General features: G+C 58.2%; 1 protein-coding gene across 4 annotated transcripts in view; it reads right to left on the reverse strand.

The window, feature by feature from the left end:
• Positions 1–640: 640 nt before the first annotated feature.
• The window catches only part of PRDM2 (PR/SET domain 2), a 112,725-nt gene continuing 96,922 nt past the window's right edge, over positions 641–16,443 (reverse strand). For 3 of the 4 annotated variants that reach the window (XM_053660274.1, XM_037165642.2, XM_053660275.1), the window contains 2 exons: positions 6,677–6,820; positions 641–2,500 (listed from right to left, as the gene is read on the reverse strand). In XM_053660274.1, coding sequence (XP_053516249.1) covers positions 6,700–6,820 — 121 coding nt within the window. In that variant the 3' untranslated portion in view covers positions 641–2,500; positions 6,677–6,699. The remainder of the gene's footprint in view (positions 2,501–6,676; positions 6,821–16,443) is intronic. The other variant, XM_037165645.2, reaches the window with a different exon arrangement.

The raw sequence follows: 16,443 nt of genomic DNA on the forward strand, positions 1-16,443 counted from the left end.
TCACTAGAACACAGAAAGGTGGCTGCGGCGATCAATCCCTTGTAAAAAATAAGTAACCACATTGAGGTCAGTGACCAGCCCAAGGTCACACAGCCCCTTAGGAGCGGAGCTGGCAATGAACCCTGGCTGGGGACCCCTGAGCCTGTACTTTTAAGTCTGTGCTTCTGATATGGCCACGCACCTGGGGCGGAGCAAGAGCCCCGCGCTCAGGGAGGCGTGGGGATAAAAATGCTCTAAAACAAACAGCGGGGGTGGTCGCACAGCTCTGTGAACTAAAACCACGGATTTGCATACTTACATGGGTAAACGATGTGGTGTATGAATTAAGCCCAATAAAGTTGTTTGAAGAAAATACATTTGCCGTCACCGGCGGCCTTTCCCGTCTTCATGCCGTGGCTCCCCTGAGTGCTGGCAGCTGGGAGGGGACTTGCATGCACAGTACCCTCGCTCACCTGGTAAGACCTCGCCACAGGGAGCTCCTTAAAACCTGAGCTCTCTCTCCTTGCAGGAATGGAGTCCTCGAGGACAGCCCCGCCACCCGCAGCCCACCCCCATGCCAGCCGCACGGTCACCACCAAAATGGGAGACGCGAAACCGGAAACCCCAAGGATCACTCCCACGCTTCTTCTTTACAACCGCACTTCACACTTTTATTGTTAGTTTTCTTCACAGGGCAGATACAGAGCTGAGACCCAAACCCACGCTCCCAAGCCACCACGGGCCAGGGAACGCCACTCTTCGTCAAACTGCTCCCCCCTTTTTGTGACTGGACGGCTTGTAGCAGTTTTCCCGACAGTCCCGGAGTGTTGAAAGCTGAACAGCACGTTTGCACACGCAAAGAATGAGCGGCTCCCCACCCCACACACACAGCATTTCCAAAATTCGCCATTGGCTGAAGGTGACTTTTCAAGTTGGGGTTCATAAGCCTTCCCTGCTGCTCAACTGGGAAAACCCTCAAGAACTCAGAGGCTGGGTACAGTTGGTAAGTGTTGACATTCATGGGACAAAATCATTAGGACACAGATGTTCATGCTTGTGAGGGTTCCTTTCGGGAGCGGGCAAAAGACTGCCTTCCAGTTCATGAAAATTTAAAACAAGCAACGGTTGTTAGCGGGTAGGAAACAGGACAACTGTGGTGGAGGCCAACGATCAGTGTTTTTCTGCCCGTGTGAGGGTCTCACGGGAACTTTTTCCTGGACCATCCTCGGAGCCCGCACTGCAGCCGGTCGACTGATTAATTAAATAACACAAGTTATAAAACTTTAAAAATGGGGCATTTACAGTCAGGGACATAAATACGTGCTTTTAAAACTGTCTACATACATATTTACAGAGTTGCAAGATCAACCATAGTAGCCCTGAAAAAAAAAAGTCCCTTTTTTTGCACGGGACCACTCGGCTGCCTTCCAAACCCCCTCCTTCCACTTCCGGGTGGATACGTTACCATGGAACATGGGGCTGAGGAAGCAGCGGGAGTGGTCTCAGACATCCTCGTCTGGGGTCTGCCCCAAAGGCACAAAACCCAAGACCCTCACTGGGTCCCAACTCCTAGCTCAGCGCACCCGTTTCTCCGAGGCTTGGACGGTCCCACCAGCGAGCAGGGGGCCACCTCCACCGGTCCCTGGCAGGTGATGGAGAGCTTCCGGAATTGCTTCTCCTCCCCCCTCTATGCTTTTTAACTTCCGATTTAATTTTCACTTTCCAGTGTCTGTTTGTCCGTTTCCCTTTTCAGCTAATCTGAGCAGCTCAGACACTGGAAGAGTTGATGGTCCCACCCAGGGAGGCAAAGGAGCACACAGGACGTCCCCCCCCCCCCCACGCGCCTGTCCCACAGGTGAAACCCGACCCATAAATGAGGACAAGGGCTTTCTCCCTACGCACATGGACTAACCACAATTTCAAATCTGGAAATGACTCAAGCGCCGGCAGCTCAGAACACTCAGGCTAGGAAACAGGCTTTCCAAGTGCACAGGCCAAGGGGGATGGCCAGAGAGGTTCCCGAGTGTCTACGTGCTACTGATTCCCAGAGATGGTGGGGGACACGGGAGGTGGGGGGTGGGGCGGTTGGAAGGGGAGCCAGGCCTCCTCCTGAAGGCCTTCCTTGGACAGGACTGGAGCTCACCCCTGGGCCAGACCAAGGTCCCCGCTCCAGCAAAGGACAGCTGGAGAAGCAAAAAGCAGGATCAAGGAGCTCTTGAAAAATTGCATAGTAGGAGAGGCCCCACCCCCGCAGGGAGGCGGGGCTGCAGAGCAGAGTCCTGGGCGGCACCTGAGGGTCCTCCATGGTGTGAAGTCTGCTGCCTCCCTGCCTCCGCCAGGTTCCGGATGCTCGTCTGAAGACCGCACGCATGCACACACGCACGCACGCGCACAACCACGCGCGCACTCGCGCACTCCCGCTCTGTCGCAGGCTCGTGGAACTGGAATAGGTCTGTACTGCCTGCAGGGCAGAAGGCCAGTCAGTCCCTTTGGCTTCTCTGATTCCAGGTCACTTCAGGTGCTGAGGAGACAAAGAACAGAACAATACTAATGGTGGCCGCACGTTCAGCCGGCTGTTCAAGCGTCATCCCACTTCATTTTCCAGTTGAGCTACTTATTAAAGTTTAGCATCCGTGCAGGGAAAAGCAAAGCCTGGAGAATTTTCGGCGAGCGCACCTGCCCAAGCAGCACCTAGGTCAGGAGGCAGAACAGGGCCAAGCTCCCCCAGCCCCCCACGCAGCCCCCTTTTAGGACGACCACTGACACTCTCATGCCAGACCACCACCATCCCGACCTCTATCCGCATGGCTGGATTCCCCGTTTTTTCACGCAGATAAATGAGGTCAATCAGTACCCATCCTCTGTGCCTGACTTCCTCTGCTGAACGCGCCTGTGAGCGTCATCTGCTCTGAGCACCGGGGCAGTTTTTCTCGATTTCCTCGCTTGCCCTGGGGTTCGGGGGTAGGATCACCACTTCGCCTGCCCAGCCTACTCCCAGTGCATGGCCAGGTGGTGTGCAGTTTGGGGCCATCGTGGGTGGCGCTGCCAGGACGTTCCTACACAGAAGCACGTCTCAAAGATGTGTGGTACGCCTGGGCAGTGGGCGTACCTATGTAGCGTGAATATTCCTGTGCACACTTCCTGGTACACGCGTGCACACACGCCAGCTGTGTGTAGCCCTGGCAGTGGAATGGCTGGGTCCTGGGTAGGCATCTGTTCGGCTTCAGTGGGTACTGCCAAGAAGTTTTCCGATGCAGTTCCAACGTCACTGAACAACCCTCCTGGCAGGCGACAGAGACCCCCATTTTGCACAGAAGGAATAGGGGCTCAGGGAGGAGAAGTAACTTGTTACAAGGGCAGGCTGATAACGAGTGGCAGAGGTGGGACTTGAACCCAGGTCAAGCACACTCCAGAGACAGCCTGCGTGTGCTTTCTGTTACAAGAGAAAGGCGGAGTCACGCTTCCGCGGTGGAAACCCCGTTTATGGGGCTTGGCATAGAGCCAGGCACACATGAGCACCTGAGGGTGTTTGCTGCCCTGGGTTGAACTTGAGGCTGGACTGGGGCTGAGGCAGGTTCCAGGGTTCAGTGCTCTCGCCCAGTGAACCTGATTAGCATCACCATTATTAGCAGCCTAGGAATAACCTCTGCCTCTGTTATCATGATAATAATCTCTAGTAACAGTAATAATGCCATTAACGATAATACCAACAATATGATGATTCGTAAGAACAGCAGTGCCGAACTGTGGATGGCTTACTACATATCAGGCACTTTCCTAAATAGTTTTCACGTACTAAGCAGCCTAGTAAATCCTTACAATGTACCCGTTTTATAGATGCGTGAACTGAAATGCGGAGAAGTGAACTAGCTGCCAGGATTACTGGAGACAGGATTCAGCTCAACTCCAGAAGGCACTCAGCCACCACGCTGTCAGTTCCGACCTCCCCCAAACCTCGTGCTGGGCCTGGGGGCACAGCTGCCTGCAGAGGACCCTGAGCCTTTGAGACACGCAGCCCCCTGCCCCATGGAGGCCTGTGTGTGCCCGCGCCCATCTGAGCACGAGTGGGGGAGGGCGTGGCCAGAGTATGTGAATTTCCTGTGGGTTGTCGAGTGGGATCCAAACAAAAGCCATCTTGCCGGTCCCCTACCCAAGAGGCAGCCCTCCAAGGAGGTGGCCCCAGCAGCAGAGACTGTGGGCTGGACCCCCGGGCAAGAGGCTGGCAGAGGCTGCTCCCAGGGGGCTTCTGCCAGCAGAGAAGCAGACAGGGGCAGACCCTCCACCTGCCCACCTGTGGGACCCAAGGGCGGAGGATCACTGTGGAGTCCAGACGAAGGAGAAGTGCCAGTCCCTCCCTGGAACCTCCCTTCCCAGACCCTCAGGCACAAGGCCAGCTGGCCCCGTGGACTGGAAAGAGACAGAGGCAAGATTGGACGTGCCACGCAAGGCTGGCACCGGGCTAGGCGGTGCGGCACCTCTCAGACGTGAAAGCCGAGAGAATGCTCTGGGCTTTGCCAGAAATGTCACTAAAGCCAAGAAGAGGGGGACACCGCTGAGACAGTGGGTGGCAGACGCTGGGCAGAACCTCACTTGGGCCACACTGCCCAGTAAGCTGCCCAGGGAGCCTACAGCCCGCCAAGGGTGACAGTGTGAACCCAGACCCTGGGTGCCCTGAGGACATCACCCTTTTTTGCAGAGCCCACACACAGGTACAGTCTGTCTATGATTTTGGGGGGCGGGGAGAGTCCACAGAAAGTCCGCCATCCTTCCTGGGAGTGAGAAGACTGGAGTTCTGCTCTCTCTCAGGCTCCCCCTCTGTACAGGAGGGTGTTGACCTATCCATCCCTTCATGGCCTTTTAAACATCATTCTGGAACTGTGACGGACTGAACTGTCCCCCAATGACTGCGCCCTAACCTCCAATGTAACAGCAACATTGGGGGGCGGTCCTGGGAAGTGACCGAGTTTTGGTGAGGTCATGAGGGTAGAATGGGACTAGTGCCCTTGTAAGAAGGGACACTAGCACTTGCTCTCTTCCCACGAGAGGACACAGCCAGAGGCAGATCTGCAAGACAGTGAGAGAGTCCCCACCCTGACCTTGGACTTCCTGGGGAAGCTGCATGTGTTAGAAAATAAGGCAAAGGAAGGTGCCCATGCAGGGCCGTGCCCTGACCCCATTGGAGAGGCTGAGACTGCGGCAGTGGACGGAAGCCAGGCTCTGTGCGGGAAACCAGTCCCGTTACACCCGGCTCTCCCTTGGGCTGCAAAGAACGCCCTCTCTGGGCTGGGAGTCATGCCCTGTGTGCCCATCAGCACGGAGGGCCATGCAGCAGCACCCACGGCCACAGGGAGGACCCCAAAACACACATGGGACCCCAAGTCAGACCCGCTCAGCCTGGCGCTGCCTCCCATTCTCCAGAAGACTCTGGCCACGCCTCCCTGGTCAGGGCCCCGTCTGCCCTCTGTGCGAGGGGAGGGGCAGAGGGCAGATCTGGGCTTTCCGGTTCTGCCCTATCTTAGTGCCCCTTTCAACGTTCAACCTGGTGCCTGAGAGGCGGGCTCAGTTCCCACTGCAGAAGACAGCTCCCTAGGAGGAGCGGATTTTGTTTCTACTCCCTTCCTGAACCTCCCTGCACCCCGAGAAAGAAGGCTGAGCCCAGAATCCCCAACTGCTGAGCAAGGGATGAGGGAGTTATCTGGTTGGGAGGGTGGGTGGGAAGCACGACGCAAAGACCTGAGTCTGAACTCGGCCCATCCTCGCCTGGAACCACCGTGCGCTCATTCCAAAGGACCCCAAACCTGGGTGCACCCCAGAGCCACCGGGCCACCTGCTAACGCTGGGCCCCCAGCCCTGCGCACCAGGCTGCTTGCTCTGCAGGCTGGAGTGGGGCCCTGAGGTCTGTATTTCTAACTAGTGCCCCAATGTCTTGGTGCACAGGGCCCTCCGGCTGTGCGTGAGAGGCCGGTCTCAGGGACACCATGACAGAAGGCAGGCTGTGTCACCAACGGGGAACCCCAGCCTGCTCCCATCTCAGACACCGCCCAGGCCCCTGGTTTGGGGTGGGTTTCTGTGGATGAATTCAGGTTTTACCATCAAAGAATCTAGACAGAGACCCAATGCTGGCTCCACATAAACCTACATTTCTTATTTTACAGATCAGTATTACTTTCCAACACACTGCGGGGATGGGACGTCACAGTCTCTTCTGGGCTTACAGCCTCTGAGGGTCTCGGGTAGGAGCTGAGCATCGTTACCACCACAATCGTTACTGTCACTGTCAGAACCGTGGCTGCCGAGGTAAGTGTGCCCGGCACTGTTCTAGGTGCTTTGCATAAGTGACACTTGGAATTCTCATGATTTGCATACATTTGACACTTGGAACACTCCTGTGAAGTAGGTACTACTGTCCCCATTTTATAGATGTGGAAACTGGGGTTCGGAGAGACTGGCTACCTTGTTGAGGTCCCACAGCCAGTAAGTGGCGGAGCTGGGATTTGAATCCAGGTTGTCCAGGGTCCCCACTACACGCCCTCCTTGTAGGAAGGCCCCTGCGCCCCACTTGGCACACAGAGGGTGCTCACTCCACAAGCCATCAGGCCCCCTTCCTCTCCTTCCCTGCCCGCCCGAACCCAGCGCAGCCCGCTTCTGCCCCAGAGCCACCCAGAGGGACCCAGAAGCTGCTCCGCCCTCCTCATACCTGTCAGGGAGCAGGTGAAGCTTCTACTCTTTGAGGAGGGGTCCTGGGAGCTGTGCGGCAGCCGTGGCCTTGACACTCCTACACTGCCTGGTGACGTACGGGGCGGCCGGCGCAGGGCATCGGGCGGCCAGGCGGAGGCTGTAGCTGTGCGGGGAGAAACGACACACGCCGTCACCAGGGGTCCGACCCAGACAGCACCCTGGAGGCCTCGGTGCAGCCCACTGCCCAGGCCCCTGGAGGCCAATGGGACGTCAGCTCTGATCACCAGGGGAGCCCCACCAAGCTCCACCCACTGCCTTCCCTCCCCCCGTGCACAGGGCCAGCAGCAGCGTCCACCCGTGAGTTCGTGGGTTCGTAGATACTGCACTCAGCGGGGTGACCCAAGGACCCCCAGCTGGCCCCCTGGGGCCGTTGCCTCCGAGGCACCTGGGGGGGGTTGGTTTCTGGTACCTGTGCTGGTGGGGAGGGGGAGGGAGGGCCAAGTCCCCTCCAGGCTGTTGACTCTGCACTTGACCTCTGCCCTGGCCTAACTTCCACGTTGGGGATCACACAGGGCAGGGGGGTGGTGGGCACGGCGAACCAGGATCCCATGACACGGTCTGGCCCATCTGCCACAACAGCCCATTACACTGAACTTTTTTTCAGGAAAGCTTTTAATTTTTTTTTAATCCTCACCCAAGGATCTGTTTATTGCTTTTAGAGAGAGAGGAAGGGGTGGGGCCGGGGGAGAGAAAGAGAGAAACATCAGTGTGAAAGAGAAACATCTATCTGTTGCCTCCCACACACACCCCCAACCAGGGATTGAACCTGCAACCTGGGTATGTGCCCTGACCAGGGATCAAACCCCCAACCTTTTAGTTTACAGACGATGTTCCACGTGAGTCACCTGGCCAGGGCCTGGTTCCTTTCTTAAAGAGGTAATGCACATTGTTATTCCTCCCCTCTCTTCACCAGTTAACCCGTACTCATATTACAGGTCCCAGTAGCTCGCCACCTCCTCCAGGACGCCTTCCCCCTTCATCTCCTGGATGAGGCGTCCTTCCTGCCGGCTCCCGCTGCCCCCTACTTCCCCCGTCAGAGCACTTGATACCCTAAATTGCAATCACAGGACGGTGAGTCTGCCCCCACCATGAGCTGTGACCCCAAGGTCAGGGCCTTGGTCCTGTTTAGTGCTGCACCCCCATCTTGACGCAACAGACGTAAGTGTGTGTTTGCCCAGGAACGACACACCGCTAGCACATTCACCGTCTTACTCATCAGAGACCCCACCCAGGTAGACACTGCATGTCCCTAATTTACAGAGCGGGAAACGAAGGCACGGCGACTTGTCCCAGGTTCCAAGTCTGCCCAGAGGGAGGAATGGCAGTGAGCAGGGCCTCAGGTCAGGAGAGGTGGGGGGCGAGGCAGCTGGGCACTTCACCTGCTCCAGGCGTTGGCTGGGAGTCAGCTCTGCCCAAAGGAGCCGGAGATGGGAAGGAGCGGCAACGGCAGGGTTTAGACGGGTGGTCCTCAGCCGGGCACGAGTTGGCCCTGTGGGGAGACTTTGTCGGCTCTCACATGTGAGGGGAGGGAGGGTGCTATTGCGACCGGTGGGTGGGGCCAGGGATGCTGCTACGCCCTCCGAGGCACAGGACAGCCCCCACGACCAAGACCGGTCTAGACCAACGTGGTAACGGTGCCCAAGCTGGCAAGCCCTCCGTGCCTGTGTGTTAAAACAATGAAATGTAGAAACAGACCAATGACGAAAGCAAGCCCAGGCATCTTGGATGAGACTGTGACCTGCAGTTTCACAAAGGAGACCCCTCTGAGGGCCTGGCTCTCAGTCAAGATCAGGGCCAGGCCTGTGTGAATTTCTCCCCTAGGCTGTGTGGTCGGGGCCTGGGGCTGGCTCATCCCAGCACCTGAGCAAGACTCAAGACAGAAAAACAGAGGCCCAGTGCTCGGGCATTCAGAGGCCCCGGAGGTGGCCTGTGGGGACACCCTGGACTGGCGGGCACCCCAGTGTGAGCAGGGCCCCTCAGCCATCCAGCCTAGCCATGGGAGGGGACGGTCAACCGTGAGGCTGCCTGAAAATGTGGGTGCCTTGCACACCCTCGTCCTGATGGGGACTAAGGGACAGTCCTGGCACGCTGGAGGTCCCCTACACTGTCTTGGGAAATGTCCCCAGCAGAAGCAGCAAAACAAGCGGCTGCTTTGGGGACAGTCGCACCCGGCATCACCGATTTCCAGCTTCTTCCTCTCTCCATCACCACCCTTCCACATCTGCCAAAAGCTCAAAACTCAGCCAGTCCGACAGAGAGGACACCCGTGACCTCGTGGCCCACCCAGCTACCTTTCCCTCTGCTCGGCCACATCCATTCTACCCTCAGGCCCCTGCAGCCGCAGCACCCACGGCCATTTCCTCCAGGGAGGGGACTTGCTTTCTCCCAGCCCGAGGCACCCACCCGGTAGAGCGCTTATGGTCAGGGCAAGGCTCTCGTAAGCAGGTCCCTCTGGCCAACCCTCAGCTCACACGGCCTGGCCCAGGGGAGGACAATGCCAGCTGACATCACACGGCCCTGTGACTCCCAAGGCTTTCTCGGGACTGTCTCAGCAGCCCAGATGGCTCATCCGCCTTCACAACCCCCACCTGGTTCCCTGCGAGGCCCCCTCCGAGCTCCTCCGCAGAAGGGCGACCTGCTGCTACCCAAAAGGTAAACTGGGTTGAGACACACCCCGCTGCGACCGTCAGTCCTGGGCTCCCAGGTGTGACTCGCGTTCTTTACACAGAGTCCGGCCCGCCGACCTAGCCAGCCCGTCCCACTCTGTCCGGACCTGCTGCCCCAGCTCTGCTGGGCTTCCTCGGCACCACGAAGAGCCCTCGTCCCCACGGCCTGCGGCCTGTCTCCTCTCTACATTTACCCGGGAGGCCTGGGCTGCGCACCACACCCATGGCCTCGGCGTCTCTGTGGGTGGCACCCGGCACTGGTGTTTTAAGCTCCCCAGCGGTTCCAACGTGGGGCCCCGGCTGGGCACTGCCGCTCTGGGGATGCCTGCGGGCCACCCTCAGCACACACCCTGCACTGCGGTCCCGTCCCCTGGCCACCTGCGTACCGTGTGATCAGTGCAGGTCTCCCTCGGAGAGTCTGGGACCGCAGGATCTGGTGGGACTCTCAGTGAGCGGCAGGCGCTTCCCACCCACCAAACGAAGAAACGAAGGTGCCAGACTCCACGACCCTCCCGCCGCACAGGAGTCTTCGGCCACCCCTCCTGACATCTGGGGAGAGGGGTAACACTCACAACCCAAAATCCGAGGCAGCCGAAAAGGGCTGAACGAGTTCGGCGTTGTCTGGTCTTTCAAAAGCAGCGGGGTCTGGCATTACTTTTAGGGGTCCCGTACAATGACGTAGTTTAACTTTTAAGATCATGGTGGGTTGGGAGGGGCCTGCTCCACACAGACTTTGCTCTGAGCTCTCCGTCCGCTTCCAGACTGTTCCATACTCTGCGGCTTTCTGGAAATTTCACTTAAATGGAACACAAACTCATGGGCTTTTTAAAGCACAGTGGAACCTCATGTGCTACCCGCCCCCCCGCCCCCCGCCATCTGTACGGGGTGGGAGGCAGGGCTGTGCGTGAGAACGGATCTGACCTGCTCACTCCTGCCCTGCAGGTAGCAAGGGCTCACAGGTGGTGGCCCTCACAGCGCCCTCTCCCCTGGGTGGTAATTTCTCGATGGTCAGAATCTCTCAAGCACCCAGATAGGGCCACTCCACTCCCGGCCTTGAGGGCACATCCAAGCTCTCAGGGCCATTTGTGTTTCCCCTGGTGCATCCCTGCCTCGGGGCCTTGGCACCTGCCACTTCCTACCCCGAAGCTCCCCCCAGGCCAGCAAGGGGTCCGCCACACCCTCCTCTGACTTCTTGCTCAAGTGCCCCCCTCTCAGTGAGCCCCCAAACCCGACCGACTCTGAAACTACGAACACGCCCTCCTGAAACCCCTGGTCTCCAGTCTGTTTCACAGGAGCCCGACCCTCTCATCGTGGTTCTGCTTCCCAAGGTTTCAGTTACCTGCAGACAACTCGAGTCCAAAAATATGAAATGGAAAATTCCAGAAATAAACAATTCTTCGGTTTTAAAGGATTAAATATGATATGTCTGTTAGACACCCAAAGACGATTTCAAGTGGGTGGCTGAAACGCACCTCTGATGAGTTTGGGGTTGGATAGCATCAGGGTGGACCAGGTGGACTGGGGGGGGGGGGCCCTCTGGGTGTGGAGACAAAGGGGAGGAGTCCAGGGACCGAGGAAGGGATTTGGGGCAGCACAGGTGGGGTTCCTGTTGCAAGGCACAGGGCGTGGTCTCAAAGCTGGTGGTGGGGGCATGCATTTCAGGGAAGAGGGAGGAGTAACAGCGTCCAAAGCTGCCAATGGGCCAAGAAAGACTGCCAACCAACCAACCAACCAACCATGGCATTCGGCAACCTCAGGGCTGCTGGTAACCTCGGTCACAGCAGCTTCCGAGACAAAGCGCAGACAAACTCCTGAAAGAAGTGAGTTCAGGAAAGGGGGGAGCAAAGGAACAGGGGTCAGGGCTCAGAGGGCTCGGTCAAGGAGACCTTGGTCCAGGGGAGCAGGGAGGGGACGAGGTTCGGGCGGACGAGCTGCCCCTCTGCCACACGTTCCCCGAGCTCCCCAGTCCCCACCAGGCAGATAGACCAGCCTGGGTCCCCGCCAGGCTGCCCAGGCTCCCTCGGCCAAACAGGGGTGCAACCAAGTTCAGGGCCACTGGGCACCAAAGCCTGGAGCCCCTCCCCAACAGTCTTGTAATGATGGGGACCAAGGACCTCTTTTCAATGTCCCAAAAGCCTTAAGGCGTCGAGCCTTTGCCCATGGACAGGCACACCAGCCTGTCTCCTACGGAGTCAGTGGGCAGCTTTGGCTGAAGCCACAACAGCTGAGCAGCACCCTGGCATGGGGGTCTCAAACTCCCGGTGCTCCCTGTAGCCCCTGCACAGATGAAAACCATCCTCATGGGCTGAGGCCCGGCTGCAGCCCCGGAGACTCGGATTCAGCTGCCCGGGGCGCAGCCTGGGCACGGAGCTGCCCACTAGACCAGCGGCTCTCAAGCTTCCTCACCTCGTGGCACACAAATGAATCAGAGACTTGGAGGCACAGGGAACAATATGTTTTGCCGATTTGACTCGGCAGTTCTGGGGGGTTGGTTTGCAATGCTGCCACGCAGGCCCCGCCCGACCTCCCGCCTCAGAGCCTGCATTTACCACGGTCCCTGGGGAGGTCTCTGTACACGGAGGTTGTACAGGGGCACAAGGCTGGGGGTGCCTCCCAGGGCAGGCAACATACTGGGTGCTGGTGTCGGAGAGGGGCCTGCTTCTGGAGCCTGGGTGTGGGGGTACCTAGGGCCTAGTGACCTTCGGTAGCGAAGGTCTTTCCAATGTGAGGGCTCAGGGAGGAAAACAAAAGTGATCCCTGGGGGGCAAGGGCAAGGGTTGGGATCCGCTGGCCTGGGCAGTCACTGGGGTTCCCACACTGGAGACGCTGGGCTGGCGGGCCACCCAGGGCAGGGGCCGGGGGCAGGGCCTGGTCGCAGCTAACACTGGAGGGGCTGCATCGCTGGGCGGTTTTCTCACTGAATCGTCCCTTTAACCGGGCGAGGTGGGCTACTAACTCGTTTAAGGTCGCAGGGAGAGGTGTGACAGAAGGGCAGGGAGGGGAAGCAGGAGGGGGCAGGGAGGCGGATTCACACAGATCTGACTCCAGAGCCGAATCTCCTGGCCCACGGATTTCCCTCCCCCTCATTGGCCCTGGGGAGGCCCTGGGACCAGGCGAGCTCCCAGCCCGGCCTCCAGGCACCCCAGGGACCAATCACATCCCTGCCCCAGGGGCTGGGACGCCAGGTTCTGAGCTCCCCAGGGGCCATTAGTGCCCTGGACACGTTTGGCTTGAACTCCAAAATACCCAGCATGTGACAGCTCATAACCCCGTCAACAGGACGGCTGCCCTGGCCGGCTGTGACCTCAACAAGGGGGACATCCCTGCTGTGGCTGCCCGCCACCCAGCTAGGAGAGGAGAGGGTCAGGGGGCCCCAGAGACCACGCCAAGGAGCCCTTCATTTGGACGAGGAAACTGAGCCGGGATGAGGTCACACAGCAAGCTGTTCTTGGGAAGAAGTGAGGAGGCACATTGGGGCTCCCTGATTATTTGGGGACACTGATGATGGGGAGGGAGGGAGCGCAGGCTGAAGCCCCAGTGGACTTGGGAAAAGGAACCCGGGAGGCAAGGCAGTGGCCCTCTGGGGAGGGCACCCCTCACCCCCCACAGCCTGAGTCTCTCCACTTCTCACCCAGCCACCTGCCCGCCACTGGCCCTGGCCCAAGGAGGGGCTCAGAGAATGGGCCCCGAACAAATCAGAGGCCAGCCTGGGGCCAGGCCCCTGGTCTGGTCCGACCCCAGTGGTGCTCGAGGATCACTGTCCAAGGAAGTGGCTCCTGGGAGTTTTCTCCTGCCTCCAAGGCCCGCCCAAACCAGGGGACTTGGCCCCACTTTCCCAACAATTCTCTGGGCCCAGCTCCGCAGGCCTCTCCCCACCACACCCTCCCGTGCACCCAGTGCAGCTGCTCAGAGGGAACACCTGCAGGAAACAGTTGCTGGCGGGGCGTGCCCACCTGTGGTGGGCGGAGCCCCAGCTCCGCTCCCCTGCCTTGCTACCTCTCAGGGCACTTGGCTCCTGACAGCCCCACACCCCGGTCCTAAGTGCCCAAATGCCGCCCCTTGTCCTCCTCCATAGCTGAGCCAAGGCAGTCTGCTCTCTCTAAAGGGACGTCCAAGACCAGGAGGGAGGCCCAAAAGGACGCACAGACACACATGTCAGGACGTGAACGGACAAAAAGCAGACTCCCACAATGGGACAGAGGCACTAACAGCTGCCCATGAGGTCCAGATGGCAAAGCTGTTTTAAGTGGCAAAACTCTGTAAGGGATGCTAAGACTTCACTGTTGTGACCACCCTGTCTTCAAAGCTGGCTTGGGCCAAAGAAGTTAAAAATACGATGACGTCAACTCCAGGAGCAACTCCTGTGTTTGGGAGTCCTTGGGACTAGGAGTCCCGGAAGCCTGTAGGGCATCTGCTGGGTGACCAGGATTTCTGGAATGTGCCGTCTGGAGCCCATCCAAGGCTGCTAACCATCAGAGGAGCCTGCCTCCATGGAGAAGCCTCGTGGGAGCTCAGGGGGCTCCTCTGCTCCCCAAGGCGTCTCTGAGGCCTGGGCGTGCCTGGCTGGCAAGCTGTCCCAGACACAGGGCTGGCGTGCTGTGAGCCTGAACGGGGAAGGGGGGGCGGGGGGAGGTGGGGAGGCATTAGTCAGCAGCGTGAGGGCTGCCCAGAGCCCAGGGGCACGCAGGCTGCAGGCCTGATGCCCCCTCCTCGCTGGCTGCAGGGGACTGCGTAACAGCGTGCTCAGGCACCTGCTCCCATCCCAGAACCCCAACGTCCTCACCCTGCCACGTGGCTGACCTCCAACCGGGCGCTAGGGTGGCCAGGGCTGGCACAGATCAGCCCAGCCTCTCTTACAGAAGGGGACCGAGGTGGCCCGCAGATGCCAAGTGATGCGGATCCAGCTGGCTGACCGTGCCGGGCGCTGGCCGGGCCAAAACCCTGCAGACTGTTGGTTAGGGAACCAGTCCTGGGCTCAGTGGAGGCTCCCTCCCTGCAGGGCCCAGCCACGTGACCCGGCCACACCACCGGCGCGCCCTCGGACTCGTGTCCAGGCAGCAGCTGGCACGAAATGAAAACCACCCTAAGGTGTCTCCCACATTACCAGCATGTCCCCAGCCGAGGTTTGGTGGAACCGGTTTTCCCAGAACCCGCACACATGGTCCTCATTATCATCGGCATCAGAGCCATGAGCATTTCCCTGCGTGCTACACGCCGAGCGCTGTGCCCAAACTTGACCTGGAGTAACGAAGTTGACCTTCACAAGACCTTTATGAGATGGACACTATCACATTTTACACATGAGGAACCATGGCACAGAGAGGTTCAGCAGCCTGCCCAAGAACACACAGCTGGCAAGAGGCAGAGCTGGGGCGGGAGCCCTAGCTGGCACCTCCAGAGTACCGCTGGCCCTGGGCCAGCACTCTAAACAGGAGAATTCTGCACAGGTCTGGCTTTGGTCTCTGAGCCTCAGGGGGCGCCCTTGAAGCACCCAACTTGTTTTTTTTTAATGTGTCCTTTTTAATAGAAGTGTCCTAAGAACAGCCACATGGAGCGATAATGTGCCCAGAATTCGATTTACCGTATTTTGCCGTGTATAATGCACTCCCATACAGGATGCCCACCCACATTTTTGGCCCAAACTTTCAGGAAAAAAACGAATCTTTCACTTTAATTTGTCTCCTTCCATTTTTTATTTATATGTAGAAACAAAACTGATTATCGTATTCCAGATTATTATTTTGCACACAGATCTCGTTATTGCTCTCTGGAGTTACACTTTTAATGCATAAGAATAAATAAAAGAATTAAAAGCACTTATATAGCTCTATTATTAGTACTACCCATGTATAATGGGCATCCTTATTTTTCCCTCAGAAACTCGGGCAGACTACTGCGCATTATACACGGCAAAATACGGGTAGTATTCTCTCCGGCAGTCCAAGCTGCAACTCCGCCCTCACACGTATGTGCCACCACGAGACGCTCTCGGAGCCCAGGGAGGTGTGGCGGCTGCCTTGTCCACACGCAGAACAAGACCAGGCCTGCTGACTGCTGTTATCCACACCGACCCACCACACCTGCTCTGGCCCTGACCCTGTGCCAGGTTCAGGGCGTACAGCAGCAAAAAGAACACACCTGGTCTCTGCCCTCGTGGGGAAGGCCTCCAGCACTCGCCTAGTACAGGGTCCGGCAGAAGTAACGCCTGCCTGAGCGTGGTTGGTGGGGTAATAATAGAAATGTGATCATTTACAGCTTTAACTTGAACGTTTCACCTAACATGTCATGTGGTATGCATGAGGTGTGATACTGTCATGTCACAGAAGTGCATGCTTGTGATTTGGTAACAAAAGATTTCGTAATAGAAAAGCGGCCTCATTTGTGCTGGACCCCGTGTATAATACAAAGTTACAGTGCGTGACTGGCATGAAGGAGGAAAAGTGGAGGCTACCGTAGCTCAGAACGAGGAAAAAGGGTCCCCACGCGTGTGTGTGTGCACATGTGCACACATAGGTTTGGTTACTGTGTGCACCGAAGACCTGGGTTCAGCATGACCCCGGGGACGCCGTTAGGACTTGCCCCACTTGGCTGTGTTGGCTTACTTTGGGGGTGGGAGGGGGAACACAGAATTATCACCCTTACTTCACCCCCAGGACGAAAAAGAAAGGATTTCCTGAAGAGGTCATCTCTGAATCCGAAGGCCACTCCCCAGGGACAGGAGGGGCCACTGTTACTACCCGCCCTCGCCCCCGAATCTCCCCTGCCCTTGTTTCGTGCCTGAGTCTCAAAGCACGTTTTCCACAGGGAGTTATGGGAGTGCGCGAACTGCGGCGAGGCTGGGTAAGAACTCGCCAGGCCTCCGGCCCACGCCCTTTTCTGACCTACAGTGAACAGACCTGGTTCCACGTGGCCTCTTGTCTTTCCCAAGAGGCAGACCTGAGGGGACAGGTGCTGGATTTTTGTTGGGGTCACGCGTGGCTGGCTGCAGAGAGGGTTCCTCAGAGGCAAACGGCCTACCATCTGGAGAAGTGGCAGGAACGCTGGGGACGACTGTGGTCAA

This window comes from Artibeus jamaicensis, unplaced genomic scaffold (assembly GCF_021234435.1).
Source record: "Artibeus jamaicensis isolate MK-2021 breed Jamaican fruit bat unplaced genomic scaffold, CSHL_Jam_final scaffold_847, whole genome shotgun sequence".
NCBI classification, from domain to species: domain Eukaryota; kingdom Metazoa; phylum Chordata; class Mammalia; order Chiroptera; family Phyllostomidae; genus Artibeus; species Artibeus jamaicensis.